This window comes from Vidua macroura, chromosome 3 (assembly GCF_024509145.1).
Source record: "Vidua macroura isolate BioBank_ID:100142 chromosome 3, ASM2450914v1, whole genome shotgun sequence".
NCBI lineage: Eukaryota > Metazoa > Chordata > Aves > Passeriformes > Viduidae > Vidua > Vidua macroura.
In genome coordinates, this window is record NC_071573.1 from 68729967 (window position 1) to 68754912 (window position 24946).

General features: G+C 38.6%; 2 protein-coding genes across 2 annotated transcripts; one reads left to right on the top strand and one right to left on the bottom strand.

Moving 5' to 3' along the window:
- The first annotated feature begins 849 nt into the window (after positions 1-849).
- Positions 850-15315, top strand: TUBE1 (tubulin epsilon 1). The gene is made up of 12 exons (XM_053974186.1): positions 850-994; positions 1068-1141; positions 2915-2967; positions 5096-5153; positions 5696-5811; positions 6836-6957; positions 8246-8433; positions 9228-9403; positions 10191-10331; positions 11828-11968; positions 12848-13022; positions 14069-15315. Exons 1-12 carry the CDS (start codon positions 970-972, stop codon positions 14225-14227), a joined length of 1428 nt encoding a protein of 475 aa, XP_053830161.1. The 5' UTR covers positions 850-969; the 3' UTR covers positions 14228-15315.
- Positions 15316-15898: 583 nt separating this feature from the next.
- CCN6 (cellular communication network factor 6) lies at positions 15899-20113 on the bottom strand. Its single transcript, XM_053973295.1, has 4 exons — positions 19831-20113; positions 19229-19471; positions 16617-16810; positions 15899-16215 (listed from the first exon to the last, which is right to left on the bottom strand). The coding sequence occupies exons 1-4, from the start codon at positions 20111-20113 to the stop codon at positions 15934-15936; spliced, it is 1002 nt and encodes a 333-aa protein (XP_053829270.1). The 3' UTR covers positions 15899-15933.
- Positions 20114-24946: the final 4833 nt, after the last annotated feature.

Consider the following 24946-nt stretch of genomic DNA (forward strand, 5'->3'; position numbering starts at 1 on the left):
ACTATAAATTTATTTTTCTGTAGACTTACAATTAATGTCTACCAGGTTATGTCTAGGAGCAAAAAAAAGGATGAAAAATTTTATTTAACAAATTTTTTGTAGACCAGCACTACAAATAATCTATTTGGAAAAAAAGTATTTTGTTGGAAGGTATTAGCCATAAAACTTAATGGACTGGGTTGCATGGAATTGCTTTTTTCCTCCCACGGGAAGCAGAAATGCCATCTGTGTCACAAGACAGCTTTCTGCAAGATTTGCATGTCCCACATTCTTTACTGTTTTAGTCCTGGACTTGGCAATGCTGGATTAACAGTTGGACTTGATGGTCTTAATGGTCTTTTCCAACCTAAAGGATTCTATGATTTTGCAGCTGAGCTGTGTTGAGGACCAGTCTTGCCATGCTGAGACAACAGCTTCTCTACACTCCTCATTTTTTCACTGCGGACAATTAGATGCTCAGTATGAAACCGAGCTTAACGTGCAAGCCTGCTGGGAGGGTACATTACAGCATTTCCAAATGGCCGCTTTTTCATTTAATTTTTAGTTTGTATTTTCATGCCGCTTTGCACATTTCACACCGTCTCCCTGAATTATGTATTTGGGAAAAATAAAGCGCTTCCTCATCGCAACATTTCATCCATAAAGGATAATGAACTGTAGTGTATGGAAATACTTTTGTTCTCCCGTACAGGGGCTTTATTTTAGTTCTTTGTCAGGCCTCCTGTATCTGGGCCTCAGCCGAGACCCTGCAGCCCCTGTCGGATCCCCCTCACACTCACCGAGTGTCTGAAAAGCTCACCACTCTCCCGTGCTGTCCGCCCCTCTTCCCCCCGCTCCCTAATGGCACGTTCCACTCGCGGCGGGCAGGCGGCGAGCTGAGGCGACGGTTGGGACGTTCCACCGCAGGAACTCAGGGGGCGCGGCTTCCGGGCGCCGACTTCGAAAGAGGCCTGCGCCGCCGGCTCGGCCATGACCCAGTCGGTGGTGGTGCAGGGTAAGGGGGTCGTGGCGCCCAGAGCTCCCGCCGCCCCCTCCCTGTGCCTGAGCCGTGTCTCTCCCCTTTGCAGTGGGACAGTGCGGGAACCAGGTGGGATGCCGTTTCTGGGACCTGGCGCTGCGGGAACACGCCGCTGTCAACAAGGTAAAGGCGCCGCAGCCCCGCTGGCCCGGGGCGAGCCGCCCTCGCTGCCTTCCGCGTCTGTCGCTGTGACTGCAGAGCCCTGTGTTTGTTTGCTTAAACCAAGGGCGCTTCACTGTGAGCACAACCATCCCCAGCTTCCTGTGCCGTTTAGCTAATCACGAAAACAAAACGTGAGGTTAACTGCCAAGAGACCCTGTTAAATGAGGGGGTGGGCAGGCAGCAGCCGTGTGTAGTTTAACGGGGATTAGCGCATCCTGCACGTGGGATGGGACAACGCTGGATGTACGGACGGGCTGGGGAATGAGATGCTGGAAAGCAGCGGCATGGACCTGAGGGTCCTGGTCGATGGCAAGTGGCACATAAATCAGCAGTGCCCTGGCAGCCAGGAGGGCCAGTGGTGTCCTGGGGGGCATCAGGCTCAGCATCGCCAGCCGGGCAAGGGAGGGGATTGTCCTGCTCTGCTCTGGGACAGCCTCATCTCTAGTCCTGTGTGCAGTTTTGGGTGCCACAATATAAAAAAACACATTAAGCTGTTAGAGAACGTCCAAAGAAAGAACACAAGGATAGTGAAGGGCCTTGAGGTGAAGCCATATGAGGAGCAGCTGAGGTTACTTGGTCTCTTCAGCCTGGAGGACACTGAGGATCTCATTACAGTCTGCAACGTTCTCCTCAGGGGAAGAGGAGGGACAGACACTGATCTCTCCTCTGTCGTGACCAGTGACAGGACCCAAAGGAATGGCCTGAAGTTGTGTCAGGAAACATTTAAGTTACGTATTAGAAAAAGGTTCTTCGCCCAGGGAGTATTGGGCACTGGAGCAGACTCCCCAGCATCAAGCCTGTCAGAGCTCAGGAAGCATTTGAACAACACTCCCAGGCACGTGGTGTGACTCTTGGGGTGTCTTTTGACGGGCTGAGAGTTGGACTCTATGTTCCTTCTGGGTCCCGTCCAACTCAGAATATTCTGTGATCACTAATTCAGGCCAACTTTCTCCAGCATTTCCACCCTGAAAAGCTCAGTGTGTCTCCCTACAGCCAGGCATTAGCAGCTCTGAGGCAGTTGACAACATGGTGAGGGCTGTTCAGTGCTGGTAGTTTGCCACTGGCAGTAAAGCAAAAGAGGACACCCCCAAAGCCCACCATTGTTTTCCACGTTAGCTCGTGCCATGACTTGCTGTACAGTTTTACTGACCAAAATAGCAACATGAGGAGGACATAGGATTGTGCTGAGTACCCTGAACAAAATCACACTTTTCTTGCTGTGACTATGAAGCACTTAAGGTATTTAATCTTGTCAGATCTCTTTAGTTTTATGTTGGCTAATTGCCATGCTATCCCCTGGCAGGGATTTCAAGAATCAGTGTGATTGTGCTGTCCTTTTTGCAGAGCTCCATGGGCATTGGTATCACAAGCATGGAACGCATGATGAGCTGAGAGTTGTATCAGTGATGAACTGAGTCAGCTGAAGAGCAGCTCTTCAATTTAATAGTTGCATTGGGATCTTCAATAAACTACTACAGTTGCTTAATCTTGTGCTGAAAAATTAATTTTCTGGTTACATTCTCCTCTCAGTTTTTAATAACAAGCTGATGTTTCAATGAGGTGTTCTTTTTAGAGATGACTAGAACTAGCTGGATTCAACAGAGATGTTCAGTCAGTTTCAAGAAGTAAAGTTTGACAGATATCCTTCAGTGGTCCCTTCCAACTTAAATTATTCCATGAAAAAGCACTGAGAATTTTTGACATTACACATAATTTTGTGTTGTTTCCTTTTAGAAAGGAATTTATGATGAAGCCTTAAGCAGTTTCTTTAGGAACGTAGATACAAGGTAAGTTTTTATCAAGCAGTTCATGAGTGAACATGGTAGATCAGCCCTTGTAGTATCTTCTTTTAACCTAAGTTATAGTTTTATTTAAGCCATATTTAGCTTGTACTAGAGAAAGATTTTGATTTTTTGTATTCTCAAAACCTTATCTTTGCATTTCCATTCTATCTATATATACTTCAGTAGTTAAATGTGTTGAAAGTGTGTGAGTTTGTTTTCCTTTCCTTTTGTACCAAACGTGGACAGTCAGGATCTGATAGCTTCTGCCACTGCAAATAACAAGCATATTGTGTGCCCTCTGAATACTAACTGAGCAGCATTTCTTGAAGAGTTGTAAGAGGAATTGTATATAAGATAGTCAGAAAAAAACTGACAAATTTTTAAGTCTTATGTATCTGACTATTTTGTTACCCAGAGTAGTGTCTATAATTGTTTTTTAAGTTAACCAAGTCATACCTTAAAACCATTCAGTTATCTCTTTCAAGTTATAAAGATCCTTGCAGTTTGCAAAAAGAAAATGTGTACTTGGGATTGTGTACAATGCCTGTTGCATTTTAATAAAAAAACATTTGACCAACCTCTGTTTCCTTCCATTGTATGAAAAGGTTGCATACAGCAATGTGATTTTAACTAGAACTGCACTGAAATCCAAACTGCTTTGTCTCAAATTTTACCTCTTTGAAAGAACATTGCAAATGTATTGAAGTTTGTTATTGTCATTCCATATGTGTATTTCCAAGAATATTTTTTTTTTAATTAAGAAAATTGAATCATAAAAAATGTCTGTTTCATGTGCCAGATGAAACCACCAAATTTGTAATTGACAGCTTGGCTGCAATAGAAACACCTGTTTTCTCTCTGAGCAACCTGGTCTAGTGGAAGGTGTCCCTGCCCATGGCAGGGGGGTTGGAACTGGGCAATCTTTAAGGTCCCTTCCAACCCAAGCCATCCCATGGTTCTAGGAATCTTGGGATTTTTTTTTTCAGCAATTGAATCCAAGTGGTTTGAAATTGAATTGAAACCAAGAAGGTTTGATTTGGCATGAAAGACCATAAAGCCAACAGTGAGAAACATAAATGTTGGTTTGGCATTGGTTTTATTTCCTCTTTGAATTTTATTAGTCCCTAAAGAGGAATTCTCTAGGAGGATTTACTGGTGCTATAGTGTACTCCTGCAGGTGTTGTGTAGGCTAGAGGAAGCACATGAGTATTGGAGGCTGTTGTGAGCTGCTCACCTAATGAAAAGTGTCTAGAGACCATCTTTGATTGACAAGTTGTAAAATTCTTGAGTAATCCAGTGCAGCCCTGTACTCTTTTCCCCTTGTTCCTGATGGGATTCAGTAGGCTCAGAACATCGGTGCTGTAGTGAATTTTAGCTGATGTTTTGTGAATATAATGGTGGTTAAATGTAGAATGGTCTTAAGACATACTTTAAATTTAGGCTTGGCCAGCTCCCAGATGAGGTAAATAATGGAAGAGGAAATAAGATCAGTCTTCCAGTATCCCTGCCTTTTTTTCCCCCTTGTGCTGAATCTAGTTTGGCCAGACCATAGTATCTCATCATTTGAGTGGGAAAAAAATGTGACATAATGTATAGTCTGCTATGTTGACTCAATACAACCAGTCCTGGGAAAGAAGGAAGATTTACCTATGTCAGCCCAGCAGGATTTCTGAACTGGTAAATCATAATAAGCAGAATAAGTCAAGCACAGCACTGTGCTGGTGCAGTTACAGAGCTTTCACACCTCGAGCACAGTGCTGTACTACCCCCACTGAAAAGCTCATGGGGAGCTTTTTTCCATTGTTTGATGTGGATACACGTATCACATGCTGATAAAAGATAATCCTTTCCAGTTTTGGCAGTGCTTGTAGAATTGCTACAAATCAGAGGCTGTATCTGAGAGTAAACTTCTATGTTTATCTTTCAGCTTCTTGAAGTAATGTTTAGGATAATTCTGATTGAGATCATGTCCTGTATTATGAGGTTTTAGCAGCATGTTCAGGGTGTTTCTGTTTGTTTGTGTTGTCATAGTCCTCCAAACACAATATATAAGAGATAAAATTTTATTGTCGTGTATATTTTATGCTGCAAATATGATCTTAGATTTTTCTGTTACTATTTTTTTTTTCAGAAGTGGTGATAATGGTCCTGATATTTACAAAGGAAAAATCTGCTCTTTAAAAGCACGAGTAAGGCAATCTATAAAGGTCACTGTTTTTACATTGAATATTTATGTCCAACTGTGTGGGAATTCTCATGAAGTTCTTAAAATTGCATTCAGGTTTAAGTACTGCTTTGAAAGTAAAATTTCTAATATTAACTTTTATTAATGCAGTAATACAGTTTGCTGCCAGTCTTGTTGAGTAACTCATAGTGGAATTTTTATAAAATTATTGCAGATATTATTAACTAAGCATTTGGTTTCTTTGAGCCACTTTAAATGATTAAGGAGCAAGGAAACTTGAAACATAAAAATATTTTAATTTTTTTGTTCCTAAGTAGTGGGGCAAAACATTATAAAATTTTAACAAAATTTCATCTGAAATGCAGTCCTATCAAACAACTAGCAAATCAGCTAAGGAGAATCTAGTTGGTCTCCTAGTTAACAGCTGGGGGAAAAAAGGTTTCTCTGGAGCAAAGTAGAAACAGAATTCCTTTCATATTTCTTTGTGTGATTATTTCAAGGGTGGTTTGCTTACTGACTGAATTTAAATTCTTTCCATTCTCAAAGGCACTGTTGATTGACATGGAGGAGGGTGTGGTAAATGAAATTCTACAGGGACCATTGAGGGATGTGTTTGATAGCAAGCAGCTTATCACAGATGTTTCTGGTTCAGGAAACAACTGGTAAGAACCTCTTTAGAACACATTTCTTAGCAGCTAATTAGATGGCATTTGAAAGGGGAAATGATAACCATAGCTTTCTGTGTTGTTCTGCACCTGGAGAGCTGCAGCATTTTACCAGCAAACTTGGAGTCACTATTGCCTGGAGGAAGGCTTTGAAAAGGCTTTTACAGAAGAATAATTTTGCTGATACATCATTTTGCCTCTTTTTTTTTCTCCTTATTTTTTTATTTTCTTTACAAAAGAACATGCTTTTTATTTTTGTTTCTTTGGCATTCTGCTGCTTTCACTGCTTAGTCGAAGCCATAATCTAGTTTGAGACTGTGCAGCAACTGTGGAAATGAGATATATGAACAAATGCACTTTTGATTTCTAAGGAGAGTCTGATTTTGTGCATACAAACTACATTACCAAGAGAAAAATTTAGAAAAAGATTGATTAACATAATGAATTCCAAATTTTCAGAGACCTTAAGGTGCTCTAATAATATTCAGTGCACTATAGACTGGAAAGCAAATCACCAGCAAATGTACCAAAAGAGAGTGCAATAAGGAGAGTAAAACAGTCTTTACTATCTACCAACTTTGCCATCTAGCAGACAAGTGTGTTGAAAATGAGCTGTTTGGGGGTTTTTTTTGTTGCTAGTAGCAACTGACTTGCATAGTACTCAAAAGATTATCTGTACACTTATTACATAGGGATGTCTTTATTGTTAAGGACTATGTAGCTTTCATTTCATCACTACAATTGGATCATCCAGTGTGGGAGTTCATTTCCTTTTCAGTACAGAATAATAAGTGCACACTCCAAAGTTGTGAATTTAGACCTGTTTGCATCCTCCAAGTTAAAGCCACGTCCTGACTCCCATATGCTCATATGTAGCCACAACTTAGAAACTCTCACAGATGAGGTGTTGCACCCAGCTTTGGACTCTGAACTCTAAAATGTCACATAAAAGGATTTAAAATGAAAATTTTAAAGTTTGATTTTTTGGGCAGAGATTTTAAAGTACTTTTCATATCCTCAGGGCTGTAGGTCATAAGATATATGGCTGTCAGTACCGGGAAAACATAGTGGAAAAGCTGAGAAAAACTGCTGAACATTGTGACTGTCTACAGTGTTTCTTTATAATTCATTCCATGGGAGGTGGTAAGTAATCTTTTTATGGGGAGTATGACTGCAGTAGCCACAGATGAAAAAAAAGAAAATACATGGATCTTGAAAAGAAAATCAATATAATAATCTACATCATTCAGAATGCAGATTTAGAAAATTAACCTAGTACAATTAAGTGGACCTGTAATTATTTATCACTGGTTTTATTAGAGCACTGAGGAGCTCTGATATGCTACCCAGAACAAAAATGCAGCTGAAATTCTAAAGATGAGGTCGTGAGTGGATCAAGACAGGTACCAAAGACAAACACTGAGGTATTACTGATCAGAAGAAGGGTCGGTGACCTCTGAACACTGACAGCATTGTCATAATCATTTTAGTTGTGGGGAGTTTTCCAGAAGGCTTTGAAGGAGACTTCTAATGTTGCTTAACTTCAGAAAAACTTTGGTTTTCTGTTTTCCTTCCTCATCTCTTGCATCTGATCTAGTTAGCTAATAAGCCAAAAGGGAGAATCCTTTGCAGTGACAATTTTGTCATTATTGCATTGCCATTAAGCCTTCCTACCCCAGAAGTATGAGAATAGCATGTATTATAACTGGTTATGATGTGGAAAAAGACACAGAAAATAGCTCTAAATATGAAGCAAGGATTTTGTCAAGGGCCTTTTTGCTGCCATTTGCTTAATTTCAGAGACCCTGGAGGTACTGTTTCTGTTATTGTGAAAACTGCTGTCATGTTCATGGATTGAATTGTCTGCCACTGAGAATGTAGCTGAATATTCAGAACAAGGCCACAGTTCAGTTCTCTGTTTTGAACTCAGGGCTGTGTGCTTAGTGTTAATGAGGAAAAAAGCCTGTGTGCTGGGGGGAAGGGGCAGTTCTGTTTTTACTGAAGAATGAGAAAATTTCATAAAGAAAACCCAAAAGGAAAATAGTATTGTTTGGGACAGTTCAATGCTTTTAAGCAAATGTTGTGTTTCATAATTCAAATTAAAGAATTGAAAATAAGAATTAGAAATACTAGGTCAGAAAAATGTTTGTTACATAATAGAACTTTTTGGTTTGCAGAAATTTTTGAGAATGTATACTTCATTCCAACTGACATACTGTGGGAAATAATTTTTTTACTTAATTATTTTCCTGCCTGGGACAAACCTTCCTGCCTTAATTACATTTGAGTAGCCTCTACTGTCAGCCAAATGCTTCAGAAAATATTTGTTAACATATATAATTGAAAAGTTATTTGTCTCCTACATGAGTTGTAGAGCCTAAGATAATGTGGGGAACCTGTCTTCTCTCATTCTGTCTTCATTCATAATTAGGGACAGGATCTGGTCTTGGAACTTTTGTACTAAATTTGCTTGAGGAGGAGTTCCCAGAAGTATATAGATTTGTTACTTCAGTTTATCCCTCTGGTGAAGATGATGTTATTACTTCTCCATATAACAGTGTTCTGGCTATGAAGGAGCTTAATGAACATGCAGACTGTGTGCTACCAATAGAGAATGAAGTAAGAAATAATATTCTATTTCTGTAATTTTTTTTTCAAATTAGAATGTGGAAATGGCTCTTCCTTTTCAGCACTGATTTGCATACCAAATCTCTGGAAGCATAATTTCACCTTTTAAAGTAATAATTGAACTTCTAAGTCACTTGTAAGCTTTTGAAATGAATGTGGGCATCACTAAAAAGTTGCTCTGCTCCTTTAAACTAAGGTAGAGTGAATTTTTTCATGTCTATTTCAAGATAAACAGTGAAAACCTATTTACTGAGCTAGAGTGTCTTCTCTTCTTCTAGCAATCAATTTGTACGCAGTATTAGTAGGGTCCTGCAAGGACCGCTGGCCTCTCCACATTCCAACAAACTTAACTGTGCTGATTAGTAAATCACTGACCTTGCAAAGCGCTAGACTCATTTGAATCTAGCTTCAGTGGCTGTCTGGCTGTTTGTGAAAAAAGCAAGAGAAAGTGAAATTTAGTCAGAGACTATATTTTTTGCTTCACAGGTGTTATCTTCTAAAACTGCTTTTTAAATTTTCATAAGCATTTTGAATAGTTGATTAAAATTCAAACTTCTGAGTCAAGCCGTGTATATATTTGTGATATGTAAGGCACAGACTTAGAAACACTTCAGTCAACTGGAATTGCTCAAAAATTGGACTCTAGATGTATCAAGGTATAATCTTTAACGTAACGGTACAATGTCTGAGCTTTCAAGATTATTAGAAATGAAAAAGTGTGGTACCGAATTTCAAAGTTCTATACTCAAGACTACTTCTGTGCTTTTTTTTCCTCTCTCTCAAAGTCTCTGTTTGAGATAGTTAATAAAATTCATCAGATGATCAATTCTGGGAAGTTAGGATCAACTGTGAAGCAAAACAGCTTGGTAACATCAAGTGCAGGCAGTGCAAAAACACTACAAGAGAAGCCATTTGATGCAATGAATAATATCGTAGCCAACTTGCTGCTGAACCTGACAAGGTAAAGTTACAGGTTATTCCTCTGTAACTGAGTAGGATTTCTGGAGGTGGTGTGTGCTGTAAATATGCAGGCCTGCATCAACTTGAGTAATACTAATTGGTTTTCATTCTATATGAGTCTTCTCTTCTTAAGAACTGGTTACTAAATGCTAAACTATTTTAGCATTTAGCACTAAATGCTAAAGTATTCAGATTGTTGTGGTGTTGCTTTAGCCATGATAGTCTTAAAACTGAGGTAAGTTTAAAGGCTGAAGTATATTGTCTTTCACTAGTGCCTCATGGAGCCCATGGAGGTTTGCCTTTCTAGGCCAGTTGCATTATTTTGTAAATATTGTGAGATCATTTTTGCTTGTAAACTGTCTATTGCTGCAAAAAATATAGTTCTGGGGTACTGGCCTGTTTTCCTTTTAAACAGCTTGTCATGAATGCTAGGTAACATGTGTTTTATTATAGCCTGTTTAGTAAAAGTGGTATTAATTAACCAGTATTAAGTGGTATTAAACATTATTAATGATAATAAATCAGTGCTAAAGACTACAATTGGGAAACAAGGAATCGTTCTTGGTAACTTACTGTTCTTTAATAAGAAGTATAAGTAAATAAGACATAGCACTGTTACTGCCAGATGTGAAAGTTTTGTAATTATACTTGAATACTTGCTTGAATGAAGTGTTGTTTTACAGTTTTATTGTACACAACAGCTGAAAAATATATTTAATAGATGTTTACCTTCTAGAAGTGATTTACTTAGTTTGTAGCAGTTTCATAACAGTTTGTTAATTTTTCAGCTCTGCTAGATTTGAGGGTTCCCTAAATATGGATCTTAATGAAATCAGCATGAATTTGGTTCCATTTCCTCGACTTCATTATTTGGTTTCAAGCTTGACTCCTCTGTATACACTGGCAGATGTTAATGTTCCTTCTAGAAGGTAAGAAAAAATATTATTGGAGTCTCACATTTAAAGCTTAATTTCTGATTTTTCCATAGTTTACATTTAAAAATTCCATTCTACAGCAAAACTAAGGATGAAAGTTCTAAAACTTGTATATCTGCCACATTTTCAAATTCATCCTGCTGATTTATGGAACATCTGTTGTCCCTTTTCTCTGTAATGGTTGAGCCAGTAAACTTGACATCCTTTTAATCTCTGCTGGAAGTGTTTCTGTTGGGAAAATGTATTACTTAGAAGTACACCACGAGTTCTTTTGAGTAACAGCTTGCACTTGACTGACAAAATACTCTAAAGACAAACAAGGGATTAACTAGGCTCTTTGGGGAAATAATGGTGTCTTACTTCAGTCTGGAGATGCAGTGAGCCTATTTAACATCTTACTGTAATGATAAGCTGATGTGTCAGATTTTGTGAGATATTTATCCTGCTGACATAGCAAAAAAATTACCTGTTAAAATAGGTTTTACTGGGTTTGGTGGATTATGTTGAGTCAGCAAGAGTGAGATAGAGAGAAATAGTGGTAGAGACAGCTGAGGGTAAGTGATGGAAGTATGCAAAGTGGAGAAGAGGGCAGGACCACGCTTATTTTCCAATAGAAAGTTGTGACAGTCACATCTATTGAGAACATACCTTGAGGATACAGTACAGGGCTGGGGGGAAGGTAGCAGACTATGAGGAGATGATCAGTCAAAGATGTTTCAGAATGAAGTGGGAACAGTAACATTTTTGTCTCCTTTATTTTGTTGTAATAGGCAGATTGTGGCAGAGATGATATAAGAAAAAATAAATAGAGATTATAAATGTACAGTATTTGGAACAAATGGAAAGAATATCTTAGATGTTGTGGGTCCATAGAATACCATCTTTGGTATCCCACAGTACAGTGAAACTTGGTTAAGGAAGTGAAGAGAAAAAGAATATGATCTGCAGTGTCATCTTTTAAAGCAGTCATGTATGATAAAATTAGAAGACTAGACAAATATGTCTGTCTTTTCCCAAATCATTAATCAAAATTAATACAGTTCTCTGACTCATTGATCCTTTTAAATAATGAAGTGTAACGGGCAGATAATCAGTTCTGTAAGGGTCAGCACTTTGATATTCCTTGTCAGATCCTTCCAAGTGAGATTTTTGCCACATAACCAGAACCCCAAGTAGTTAAATTCTTTTACATAATTTTAAGACTTTGTAACCAATGGTATCAAATTGCCTTTATAAAGGCAACTTCTCTGATTCAGCAGTGGCTTGTAACTTGAGGGGGAGGAAAAAAATGGATCCAGTGTGTTTTTAAAAACTTCTAATGCCAACATAAGTACATATAAAGGTTTGACTCTTTCCTATAATTTATGGTCCTAGATTAAATGTACCTTCATCCAGAATTTAATGAACTTCTAAACCCTGAAGGTGGGCATTCTGAAGAACTTTTTTATCCTACTTTAGTAAGAGTAGATAACTGTTTTCTTTTCACCCAGGTTGGATCAGATGTTCTCAGATGCGTTTAGCAGAGATCATCAGCTAATTCAAGCAGATCCAAAGCACAGCCTCTACCTGGCCTGTGCACTTCTTGTTCGAGGAAATGTGCAGGTTTCAGACCTTCGCAGAAATATTGAAAGGTTTGTAATACCACACAGAGTAGTCACGGGATTTGTACAGAAACTGGCATATTGTCCAGAGCATTCCAACTTCTCATTTAAACAGTTTCAATACCAAATCAGTTTACTCCAGCCTCCTTTTCTTAATTTTAGAAGGGAAGAAAACATAATTAACTGATGTAATGAGTGAAAATAAGTCATATTATTTCTGGATTTCCAAATAAAGGGAAGTTCTACTCCTCTCCATCTCCAAATTGCAAAAAAAAACCAGCTTTCCAGGGGTCTCCCAACAGCAAAGGATGTTGGAGTAATGAGTTCTGTAGTAGAAGTTTGTTTTTGCTGAACAGAAGGCCCTTCTCTTTCCATGGTTACTTTCATGTAGGTAGGAAATCATCTTTATTTTAACAACTCTGTGTTGTTAGCACCTATTTTCTACATTGAACAGTATTGAGCTACATAGATGTAACAGGAAAGGCAGGCAAAATGGATTTTATAGGCAGACAGGGGTGCATGGGGAAAATTTCTGGGAATCTAAAGTATTTTACTTATTTCAAAACTATAGGTAGACTGATCGCCCTCACACAGTGTTGATCTGCCCCTTTACTAAATCTCAGAGTGATTCCTGTCCCTTTTATAGAAACAGGTACTTGTAACTTCACTTTTCAAATCCCAATGCATTAAATTAACAAAACACAATTGATGTTTGCAATTTAAATTTAGCATAGAGACACGGTGTTTTAGTCTGAAGTCTAAAATATCTTATTCACAGTGACAGTTGTAACTGTCCTCCTTAATCCTGAGTGCTTAAATGTTGACATTTTCAGACTCTTAGTTGAAACTGTTAGTAGTTAGCCTTTGTGTTCTTCATATTCCTTAGTTAACTAAAGTTTTGTATCACAGGTTGAAGCCTTCTCTGCACTTTGTCTCCTGGAACCAAGAGGGCTGGAAAACTGGTTTGTGTTCAGTACCTCCTGTGGGCCATTCCCATTCCCTTCTGGCTTTAGCAAACAACACCTGTGTAAAACCAACTTTCATTGAACTCAAAGACAGATTTATGAAGCTCTACAAGAAAAAGGTGCAACTCTTATCATTATAACATCCATAGTCACTAATCACTAGCATCTTGCATTATTGAAACCCAGATCTTAGTGTCATGAAGTGACTGTTTATAATTAACAGCCCAAGAGTTTTATTTGTGTGACCAGGTGACTCAAAGCCCCATCCAATCTGGCCAAGAACACTTGCAGGGATGGAGCATCCACAGGTTCTCTGGGCAACTTGTTCCAGTACACCGTAAAAAATTTCTTCCTAATATCTAAACTAAACCTTGGAGTCCACCAAGCTTTCTCTCACTTCACTTCCTCAGCAGGACAGGAGAAAAGTACCATGAAAAACCTTTGGGTCAAGATAAAGATGGGGAGAACAATCACCAGTTGTTGTCATGGGCTAAACAGACTTGGCATTTGGAAAATTAATTTAATTTGTTGCCAATAATAGTAGAGTAGGATGGCAAGAAATAAAAACAAAGCTGAAAACACCTTCACCCCCCCACTCCACTGCCTTCTTCCCAGCCTCAGAATTCCACTTCTATTCCTTCTTCACTGATCTTAGTGTCTGCAGGGCTGTTTCTCTCACATTTTCTTGCATCTTCTCTGTCACAGCTGTTGTGCAGCATTTTTACCTCTCGATAAATACATTGTCACAGAGGCATTACCAGCATCACTAATGGGCTCAAGCTGTGGCCAGTGGCAGGTCCATACTGGAGCTGGCTGGGATTGCTCTGTTCAGCATGAGGGCAGCCACCCCTGCAGCCCTGCGTTCTCCCTGCTGCCAAAAGCCTGCCATGTAAACCAAATCCACAGCTGGTCTGGTGTACCCAAGAACACAATATGAAAAGATGGGTTTTTAAGAAGTCAGTAATATTGACTGTGATTCACTTGGGGATTGTTACCAAACTTGCCAAGTGTTTAAACAAGGGATGTCATGATATAAATCTCTTAAGTGCCATTTCCACAATGCTTGCACTCCCCACTTCAGTACAGGCTAACACATATTTACTGAGCCAAAGCAATCAAATACCAAGAAAAGGATAACACTGAACTTTTTTTTTTATTCTCTTAGGCTCACCTTCACCATTATCTGCAAATAGATGGGATGGAGCAAAGCTGTTTTTCAGAAGCTGTATCCTCTTTGTCTGACCTAATAGAAGAGTACAATGAATTGGATGCTACAAAAGGTGGGCCTAGAATAGATCCTTCAAGACTGAAGATAGCTGTTTAAAGAAGGAAGAACTGATTTTAAAAACAACAACAACAAAAAAGAAAAAAAAAAAAAAAAAAAAAAAAAAAAAAAAAAAAAAAAAAAAACCAACACTTTCCCTAAACATCCAGCCACTTCAGTTAACCAGAATGACTTGCAGCATGCCTGGTTATTGTAATTCCAAAGTGGGACTAGCACAACAGCTTCCTTACCTCAAGAGTTGTCATTAAGTGGTGAGCCATGCCTGTAAGAAAGATCTGGAGGCACCTAATTGTGGCTGGTATCAGTAAGGACAGTAATCCTATCTGTGGAGTAAATTGCCACACCATATGCTGTGAAGAAAAGGAGGAGAGGTTGTCTGTAGCAGCCAAAAATGTAATTCTTTTGTCAGACTTTCAATTTACAGTAAACTAAAGGTTGGCCTTGCTTCAAAGAAGGATCACCGTTGCTAGATTTAGTTTTTAACAAGCGACTATGAAGAGAAGAAAATCCCATGTAGTCTTTTCAAAGATGAAAGCAAGTCTAATGAAACTGCTTTCTTACACTTTGCAGTAGACATTTCAGAATGCTCCAAGCTATGTTCCTCATTTTTATATTTCTGCTCCTATGTTGTACTTAACTATTTTAGAGTATTCTCAGTTAATACCAAAATTGGCAATAACAGAAAATTTTTTTTAATATTTTTGTTTCAAGTGTTATGCTTGGAATATTAATGAATATTTTAAGGATTCATATTCATGAATGCTGAGTTGCACTTGATAATGAGATAATACAGAATACCTCTGAGCGAAACCTGCACTTATGATGAAGTTATAATGACCATTTGGAGAAAAACACTTATAGCCTCAAAAGAATGCAAGTAAAATAGATGTTTTAATATTTATAATTATCAGGGTAAGCAGCTTTTTATATTACAGTAAGAACTTTTACGAAATAGAATCTACAGCTATTTCCAGTTGCTTGCCAGTGAACTGTTACAGATCAGAATGGATTGATACCATGATTTCTTGAAATTTGAAGTCCTTCTAGCACAGCTGGAGTGGATGTGTAAGTAAGCACAATTTTGAATGTATAAACCCAGAAGTATTCAATAAAGTATTGTGATAACATTTGTTGAGAGCATTTTTTAAGAAAATGTTCTAAAAATAGCAATTTTCTTACGTCTTGCATCTATTATCTGCAGTTGCCCACTTACTTGTTCCTTTGCACATCGGTGTTTATATCCATAACACTAGAGAAAGACCATCTGTTGGAAAAAGCAGTCTGACTTTAAAGTTGACAACTTCTGTTCCAAAACAGCATTGATGTGTTTTACAATTTCAGATACATAGCAGAAAAGGTTAATTTAAGAATGAAGAATGAGAGTTGAAGTATTACAGGGCAATTTTTTTCCTATCAGGAAAAAAGCATCTATTTGTATTTGTGGGCAAAAACTTGTTACAGTGGGGTATGAAGCTCTCTTGCTGTACCTTTCTTAATTACCAAGAGTTCTTGTTTGAGCACTGCTGGTGTTAGATACATTTTGGAGAAGGATGTATCTCTCCATGTAAAAACAGTTACATTTAAAAAGATGCCCTCTGGCGTTTTACAGGTGCTATTTAATAAATGAGTGAATATTCATGTGTGTAGTTTCATTATAAACACTGCTGTGGCAGGGGGTTATGCTGACTCTTCAGGCTGTGAATGTGTTGTTGCACGCCATGTGTTACAGTCCATGGTGTAATTTGTCATAGGAGTTTGAGTTGGGAAAATATATCTCCTGGAGCACTGCAAATCCTCTGACACACACACGATGTTATCCACATCATCTTCCACCTGAAGAAGCCTTCATTGGGACACTCAAACTGTACAGTGATCATTTTGGACTTATTAGGAATGCAGCACCTCTTATCCAAGCACACTCCACAGAAAGTTAGTTTGTATCTTTGAGTAGTTGAGCATCCGGAAAAAGCTAGCTTCTCTGCTGTTGGAAGCTGGAAAGTTGGTTGACATGTTTTTCCCTTTGGAATCTTTAATATTAAAACAAAGAAAACCCTGAACATTAATAGCAGATCATGTAAGAAAAAGTTGCAACATTTACTTAGAAATATCTTGAAAGTTGCTCAATCTGAAAGCTGCCTGATTTTTTCCTTTGTCCGTCAACAAACAGGAGATATTTTCAGAATGACTGTACATCAGGACAGCATTAGCAGCATTTATATTTCAGGACATTACATTCTTTTGTTTGAAATTGCACATCTGTAATTTGCTATTGAAACATGAACATTAATGGTAGAAAACATAGAAGAGTTATTTTAAAACTGGTAAAAAATAAGTAAATGTTTTATTAGTGCTTGCTAATACATCCATTTTTCCATTAGTTCCAATGTTTTAATTTTCTATTAGGAACTAATTTTATGGTAGAAAATACCTTTATTTTCTTCAGCATATTGGTCAGACAAGGCTGGATGAAGCATAATCTCTTTTCTTTTTTCATTTCACATTTTCTGTTGTCATTGGTCACTCTGCTGGATATGCCTATGCCACAGGTCCTGGAACAGGGGGTCCAGGGAGTTGCCTGTATGAGGCACTTTTTCTTCAAAACTAGTGGTAAGCTTCTGTAAGCTAAGACAGCAACATTTTATTTATACAGCCCCAAAAGGATGAACTGAAAATACAAGGATAAGATTTTGATTTCTGTTTGTGAAGGTACTTCTGTAGGTAAACCTAAAAATGAGACATAAATAACATTTATACAAAATTCAACTGAGCTGCAGTTAAACTTTGGTGATACTGGATACTCAGATCTACCAAGGATTATGAAATTGCATGTATTATATGACCTTCCAGTCTCATGTGATGAAAATGTTATGTGAAAAGAGCTAATTGTGGAATTTTTATGAAATATTCAGATTTTTCTTTTATTTTAGGCCAAGCATAGTTTATAAAGGCTGCTGAGAACATTAATATTTGTGTCTTTGTAGATATTGATAAGACCTTAGGTTTTGTATTGAGGAATAAAAGTATCCAATCACTTTTAGATACCACTAAAATGCCTGAGGGCTGGATTAGGTGGAGTATACTTTAAAAATGAAACAAAATTGCTGTGAAAAAGTTGTACAAAAAAACTATATGGAATCTGTGCATTTATGTAAGACCACGTGCAGAATTACCTGGAATTACCAGAACTGCTGTCTACTTAGAAAGTAGACAGCAATTTAAAGATCTCATTGAAGCAAGCAGTTTAAATGCCTGTCACAGATCTGCAACAAATAAAAGGAAGTTAAATGGTTGTTTATACTTGGTACATTTTTTAAAGTCTGCCCTAGTTACATCTCTCTGTATCTGAATTAGGTAAATCAAATAGAAATGGAAAGACAGAAAACAAGGCAAGAGGAGTAAAATGAAACTTAGCACTTACTATCCACTCTAACAGAAAAGGGACTTTTCTAAATACATACAAGTTGACAAGATACTTCTGCTGGACTGGGAAATGCGAGGGGGAAGACATTTCTTGCAAAAAAAAATTTCCAGGTGTTTTTCTTCAGAAGATTCCCAAAAAAACATCATCCTACATCATGTACAGCCACCACAGGGACAGGGTGTTGGGTCCCTGAACCAAGCCAAATAGAAAGTGTGCTTTGCCAGCTGGGGGCCTGCTCCCAAGGCGATGCTGTGCAGCTCATCCAAATTCCAGAAAAAATGATGTTGTGTTACAGTCAGTGAAGGAGTTACTGAAGGTTGGGCTTTAGCTTTTGGATCTGCTAAAGGACTACAAAGTAAATGGCTTAATGCTGTTCTCCAGATACCTGAAATATGGTTTGGGTTGAGATATATTTCAGATGCTCACATGGTTTGGTTGCCATTGTTTTCAATACATTATGGTCTCTCTTGAATCAGATTAGCACTGTTCTTTAGAAATTAAATCTCTCTTCACTTGAAGTCAGTTGCTTTATCAAGTACTTGTTTATACAACAGCATTAAGTGTATTTCTGTTAAAATGCTTTGATACTAGATACAGGTATTGTATCATAATCTGAAGTAAGGATTAACTTTTTTATTTTGGCTTACTTGTGTGACCACTGCTTACATGTGAGAAGTTGTCCAAACTGGACTTCAGGTTTTGTAAGCAGATTGATTAATGTGCATCTACTCAGCAGTCTTTGATAAAGTTTTTCAGATAAGCCTTGCACTCATTTTATCGATCCATAGCGGTGATTCAATCTGCCACCAAATAAATGGTTCTGCTTTCTGGTACCTGCATTAGCTGTAACAAAGATAACTTTCACCGTGGAAAGTTGCACATGCACAGGGAAGGAGATTGCACAAGCGTAGCAGCTGTGGCCAGGGAAGGGCTGGCATAGCTGCTTCCTTAAAAAAAAAAAACAATGGCGTTTCCTTAGAAAAAAAAAAACAATGGCGTTTCCTTAGAGTGGAAAAGAGAACTAGTGTTAGCAGCAGAGCAAGAATGGAGTTAAAGGGACTATCCACTGACCTGGCAGAGTTGCATGGACAAGCTGATGAATGCTTTTGATCAGACTGAATAAAGAACTGGGGGGAGTATTGTTCTTGCAGTGACCAAAATTTGTGAATGTGAGAAAGCCACTAAGGCAATTTTTATGATTTTCTGCTTTCTATTGAAAGAAGGGACCTGTGTCGTGTTAATATATGTATGTGAAAGCCAAGACTGCCTAACACCACAAAGCAGGAAAAAGTGGGGCAGTTCCCAGGATACAAAATGGCTGTCCAGCAGCATCCCTAATTGGGCTGATCCGATGAGCAGTAAACCTCTGCAGTAAGATGCTTTGGCCAATTCCCTGATGACAGAAGCCAAAAGCCTTTTTGCTTTTCACATTTATTAGGTTTAGAGAAATGAGTCTGTGACCTGAGAGTAAGAGGGGTAAGTGGGACACAACAGTCACCCTGGCAAAGGCCTTTGAGCAAGAATTGGGCAAGTGCCAGTGTGCTGCCTGCCTGGCTGCTGGGACACTAAATGTAGAAAGGCTCATGTACAGAGAAGTTTACCATTTTAGTCAGGCTCACCTGACATCAGTCTGTAGTTGGTTGATTGAAGTTGTTTGTGCTGTCCTAGGCCACAGATGGATTGTCCTGCCTTCTTTCTGCCTGGGACCCTGGTGCAAGGGCTTCCTGCTAATCTTGGTGTGAATACAGGGGTACATCCGATTGTACCACTGACACACAGGCACTTATAAAGCCGGTTGGGCTGAAAGGTCTGCCCGTTGGCATAATAAACTCCATTGAGCTCACATCCTACAGCTACCAGATCTGAAAATGGTGAACAACAGTTACTAACACAGAAGGAGCACAAGGGTCTTGCTAAACAGAGTGCTAAAATGTGGTCAGTCTTTATGACATACACAGCTTTGCAAATCAGGCATCATCAATATGTCTATCAATAACAGGCTTATGCACAATGAACTGGTTTCACTAATGCAGGTAAGTTTAAATATAGTCCCAACCCTACTCTCAGATTCTCTGACTGAGCAGTTGGAGGACTAAATTAGGATAAATTCTTTACCACAGAGCTGTGCAGCACATGCAAGCAGAGCTTTCCTCCAAAACCATTCGCCTGGTGGTCCCCAGCCTCTTGTATTTCAAGAAGGGAACATGAAAGAGCAACTTACATGCACACACGCCTGTTTCATACCTAGGCTCGTCTTCTGAGTAGTCACAGTAGAGGCCTTTGTGGGGATCACAGACATCTGCTTCATTGCAGAGCTCTCCTGCCTGCTTGGCACAGACCTTACAGCAGCCACAGCCATCCTTCACCAGGCTGACCCCCGGGGTGCAGGCTGGCACCGGCGGGCATCGGCACGGCCAGTGGCAAACCTCCTTGCGCTGGACTTCACCATTTTCTGAAGGTTTATCTCCAGGCTGCTCTGGTGGGCTGTGGAAAAACTTACACATGGTGGGCTATTTTGAGCACTGAATGCATTATGGGTAGCTGGAATAGCATAAAATTAAGATGGAAAAAACTGACAAGTTGCATGAAAATATGCAACATTTCTCATTTCACAAGGTCAAAAAGTGAGAGAGGCTATGAGGACTAGGTAGAAGGCAGAGGACCATTTTCATCAGTGTCATCCACTGAGGTGTTCCACCAGTGAGCCTGGCCTACTGCTTGTACAAAACACAATTCACTGGTCTTTCTTTTGCCTTCTATAGAACAAACCTGAAGTTTAAAAAAAAGTATTTTAAAGTAGATGGTGGTTTTATTGTATTGCTTTCTAGAAACCTTCTATCAAATTAATTAGCTTTTGATTCTCTATTAATTAGCTTTTGATTCCTCACATTGTTTTATAACCAGCCACAATCCTGTGTGCCAGTTCTGATGGCAAGAGCCTTCTAAAATAGGGAGCCTCTTCTGAATATTACTTTTGCTCCAAAATTTCAGTAAATGCTTGGAAAGGAGCATTATAATATTTACAAATGCTCTTGTGCTAGATGCAAAAAATTAATCCTAGTAAGGGAGGCTAGTAGCTGTACTGAGTTTAATAGGTCACTTTCTAAGAGTGCATTTATTTGCATGACTAAGCCTTCATTGAATCCAGGGCTTATGGAGCAAAGACACATCTCATTAAAGAGATTTGTATCAACAGCAGGAAGTCAAGATCTAGCCAGAATTTACTGGTTTACACATTCTGTCTCAGAATTCATGTAGTTTTCTTTTTTTTTTTTTTTTTTTTAATTTTTCTTCTTTTTTTTTTTTCTTCTTTTTTTTTAAAGTAAAGGAAGGATGAACTAATTCTTGATGGACTTATTTTTCTGAGGTATGGGGGCAGATTAAGTCAGCACAGTGAAAGGATCTATTTGAGATAGCTATAGTCTATCTGCATTTTTTAAGAACTACAACTAAAACTTAGCAGTTTAGATCTTAGCATTGAATCTTTTCCTGCTGCTGATTTCAGCAGCAATGCAAATCATGGTATAGTTATTCTCCATGGATGACTGGTTCTGTAGTTAAGTGAGGGCATACACAGCACTTGGTCACTATACAACACAGGGCCTGGAAGCCACTCTCATCACACAGCTCTGACTGCCCAAAGAACAAAAGGGAAAGAAGATCCAGCCCCTCATCAGGTACTAGTATCACCCTCAAGCTTGCAGAAAAAAAACCCCAAAACATATAACCTGTCTTTTTTTTTCTGGGCATGTGAAGCCCAGCCTATCAGTTTCTGTCTGTTCCTCCAAGCTGTAAGGATCTACTGGTGTAGAAATCACCTCCAGCAGAGATGCTAAGGGAAAGGGGTCATTCAGCTGGGGTTCCTTGCTGCTTAATTCTCAAACTGGAAGTATCTGCAGAATTCAGTATTTCATGTGTCATAGCCCAGGAAAGCTCTTGCAGCATAATTGAGCTGGCTTAATTGAATGCAGTAGTAAATGACCTTTTAAAAGCCTTTTTTCTAGTTCTAATTTCCATTTTTCATGGTCATTTACAACTATACTTATGATATCTTAATCTGCAGCTACTAATGAAGCTCCAAAGTAGTAGCTTTCAAGTTCCTTTGGCTGAATGATTTTTAAGCTAGATATTAATTTACATAAGCAATTCATATAGTAAATGGATGTTAAACAATGTGATGGGGTATTCCATGCAGTATGAAGAAGATCGTTTCATAAATGTGTCATTTGTTAAAGGATTTCTTCTAATCCTTTTTACCTAAATTCAACAATTATACAGAAACAATTAACTCAAGTATACTTTTTAAGGCAGCTAAGCCTTTCCTATAAACCATAATGTTAATTTGATGAATGTGTGCATTGGAATATAAAGGTTCTTAAAGGATTGTTCTGGAAACAAGACAAGCAGGTGTTCCTATACATTTAGCAGTATTTAAGGCAATACAGTTGCTTTAGGAAACAGTTCCTTGCTTCTTCTTTCTTTAGAAGCAGAATATTATTATTATCATCATCATCATCAGGAATTTGGCCATATGCCAGCAATATGAGGTTATGTGCCTTGAATCAGATATCATGTTTCAAAATGGGTATGTGTAGCAAGAAGTAATCTTATGTGCTTCAACCAATATGTTTAATTTGTATTACAAATTGAAACATACTTTAAACTACAAACTTCTACTTGAGGGAGTTTTCTCTCCTTTTTTAGGGAAAGATGTCAGCTGAAAGGTGGGAGACCAAAAAGTTCTTACAAAGCAAGAAAAACACCATCAGGCAGATATCTGACAGTTTTAACTGCAGAATTACTGAGAACTTCAGCTTACATGAAAAATCTTCACATATCTGTTAAGTCACAATGAAAACGTAAAGTTTGCTTGTACAGTTTACAGGTCAAATATTTTTCTAATTTGTGCTTCCCCAAGTTTCTATACCAAAGCTAGTCACGTCACACAAGCCCCTTGCATACTTTTCCTGATCCTATGGGCAGATCAGAAAATGAGACCATTGTGTAAGAACCCTTCATGTGCTGTTTGTTTTCTTATGTTTTAAAGATTGAACAAGGTCAGTATGGCATAAATAAGCAAATAGCAAAATAGGTAATGTATTATCACTAATGTTTGGTTATCTAAGTCTGGCTTTAAATAGGCAGAAAGGGGAGAGAGACAGCCATTTGAAAATTCTGTTGACATTCATCTTAATTGTAAAGGAAAAATACACTGTATACACATAAAGTGGATTTTCAAAATTAGGTAAATAAGTCATGAAATTGGCCTTTGACACAAATACCTTTAGAAAAAGCTATCACTTAAAATTGTCTCATAAGAGACAAAGTATAACACAGCCCAGGTGTCTTTGTCATTTGTAAAACTAGCCTGAAGCTAGACTGCTGCGTGTGTGTATATATATATATATATTTTCAAACACATATATACATGTATATATGGAATATAAGTATGGATAAGATGTTTACTTTCTTACTGCATCAGATAGTAATTTTTGCTTATATTAAAAAAAATGAAAGAAAAAAAAAAAAAAAGCAAGGTCAGTGACAATTTAATCTTCCCTAACACTTTTTTCTTCCCACCAAGTCATATTAATGTCCAGAGAGAAAAAAAATTACCAAAACATGATTGATGCAGTAAATAAGCTGCAAATGAAATTTACTCAGGAGTAGGGAATGGCTCCTTATTATTTATGAGGAATTTACTTCTCTGAAATTTAATTCGTCAGAAAGCAAATAAAAACTTTTAACCAAGACAAGGTGAAGAAGGGGAAAATCTTTTTCTTCTTTTTAATGAACTTACCTGTTGAGTATAAGGGATGATGAAGATGGTGGGAACAAGGAGCCACCGCATGTTCCTGCACATTCAGAAGTGAAACTGGGAGATAGGGAACAGGCTGAGCTGTGTCAGAGGAAGCACTGAACACAAAGCTCTCCTCTGTCTCCCTTGCCAGCCCAACTTTCCCCAGCACATGCACGAACACATACACGCATTCACACTTGAAATTCTCCTCTTCATACTGAACCAGCTTCACACTGAAATGTCCAACTGGCTTTCTTTTCTCTGCCCACTGCTAGAATGCAGATTTTCACGTCCTGTTTGATCCCATCCATCTGATTCAGCTAGATTTAATTGAGGTTGGGTAGGGTGACATCTGATTCTTAAAATCTTGCTGCTGGAAATGCAGTATTAGTTTTAACTTGTCTTTAAATCTATATTGCAGGAATTTCTGAAATCTGAAGGGCAGAGCCCCAAATACATGTATTTTTTGAGATGGAGAAAGCAGAGTTCTTCAAAATTTCTAATGTATTGTGCCTAGCAAATCGCTGCATAAAAATTCACAGTCAATACATCCTCTCTAAAGAGGGAAGGAGATGCTATAAAGTGTTAAAATGCTACTACATATTCAACACTTTCTTTCCATGGAATCCTAATGGGAAAGCCCAAACTATAATGTACTTTTCCCTGAAGTATGCACCTCCTCTTATAGCTGTGTCACCGCATTTAAGGACAAGATTGTTCAAATCTCCAAATTCTCTCCCCATTAACACTATCAAGGAGATGTGTTTGATTTTTAGGCTAACAAGTGAGGGTCTTCAGGGTAAGACAAAAGTTCCAGCCCTGCAGCAGTGGTGTTGGTGGTGCCCTGGTAAATGTTTCTCTTTCACATTTGTCCTTACTTAGGCACCTCCTGAAGCCCACGAGTTACTAGGGGAGGCTGCCAAAGACCACACTGACACAGCAGCCATGCGTGGACAGAGGCAGTAGTGGGAGTAGGGAATCAAATCCAGTCCAAGCACTTCTGTTTGGCTCCTAGATTTGGAGCACCACATGCTCTCTGTGGTTACAAATGCACCCTGAACTGCCCCTCCAAACTCTTGAGCATTTAGCTGTAAAACACTGAAAAACTGCTTTTCTTTAACACAGTCAGTTTGTCACATAACTTGAGATGAAGTCCAGGCAGTACCTGGGTGATAAGTGGATGCAGCAGATCAGTTCATTTTGTTATGTTACTCTGGTGTGTGGCAGTGCAGACTGAAGCTTGTGTTTGCCCTTGAAAGCTTATGAACATAGCACGCAGGTTTCTCTAAAGTCTCTTCTGTATACTATCAAAACATAGCTTCTTTCATAGAATCAGAAGACGGTTGAGGCTGGAAGAGGGCCCAGGGGGTCTCTAGTCCAAGCCCAGCTCAAGTAGGGTTCCCTCTGAGATCAGACTGCTCTACTCATGGCTCTGTCTATTTGGATCTGGAAAACGTCCAAGGGTGGAGGCTGCTAAACCTCAGCCTTTCAGAGGGATAATAATGAGCAATGCCAGCTGTCTGAGGAGATTCCAGGT

Excerpts from the sequence above, each read along its gene's own strand:
- TUBE1 (XM_053974186.1), top strand. The coding sequence starts at position 970 with ATGACCCAGTCGGTGGTGGTGCAGG. Across the intron at positions 5,154-5,695 it reads TCTGCTCTTTAAAAGCACGA|GCACTGTTGATTGACATGGA; the intron begins GTAAGGCAATCT and ends CCATTCTCAAAG. Across the intron at positions 13,023-14,068 it reads TGAAGCTCTACAAGAAAAAG|GCTCACCTTCACCATTATCT; the intron begins GTGCAACTCTTA and ends TTATTCTCTTAG.
- CCN6 (XM_053973295.1), bottom strand. The coding sequence starts at position 20,113 with ATGTGTAAGTTTTTCCACAGCCCACCAGAGCAGCCTGGAGATAAACCT. Across the intron at positions 19,472-19,830 it reads TGAAACAGGCGTGTGTGCAT|ATCTGGTAGCTGTAGGATGT; the intron begins GTAAGTTGCTCT and ends CACCATTTTCAG. Across the intron at positions 16,811-19,228 it reads CAACTACAGACTGATGTCAG|CTTACAGAAGCTTACCACTA; the intron begins GTGAGCCTGACT and ends TTGCTGTCTTAG.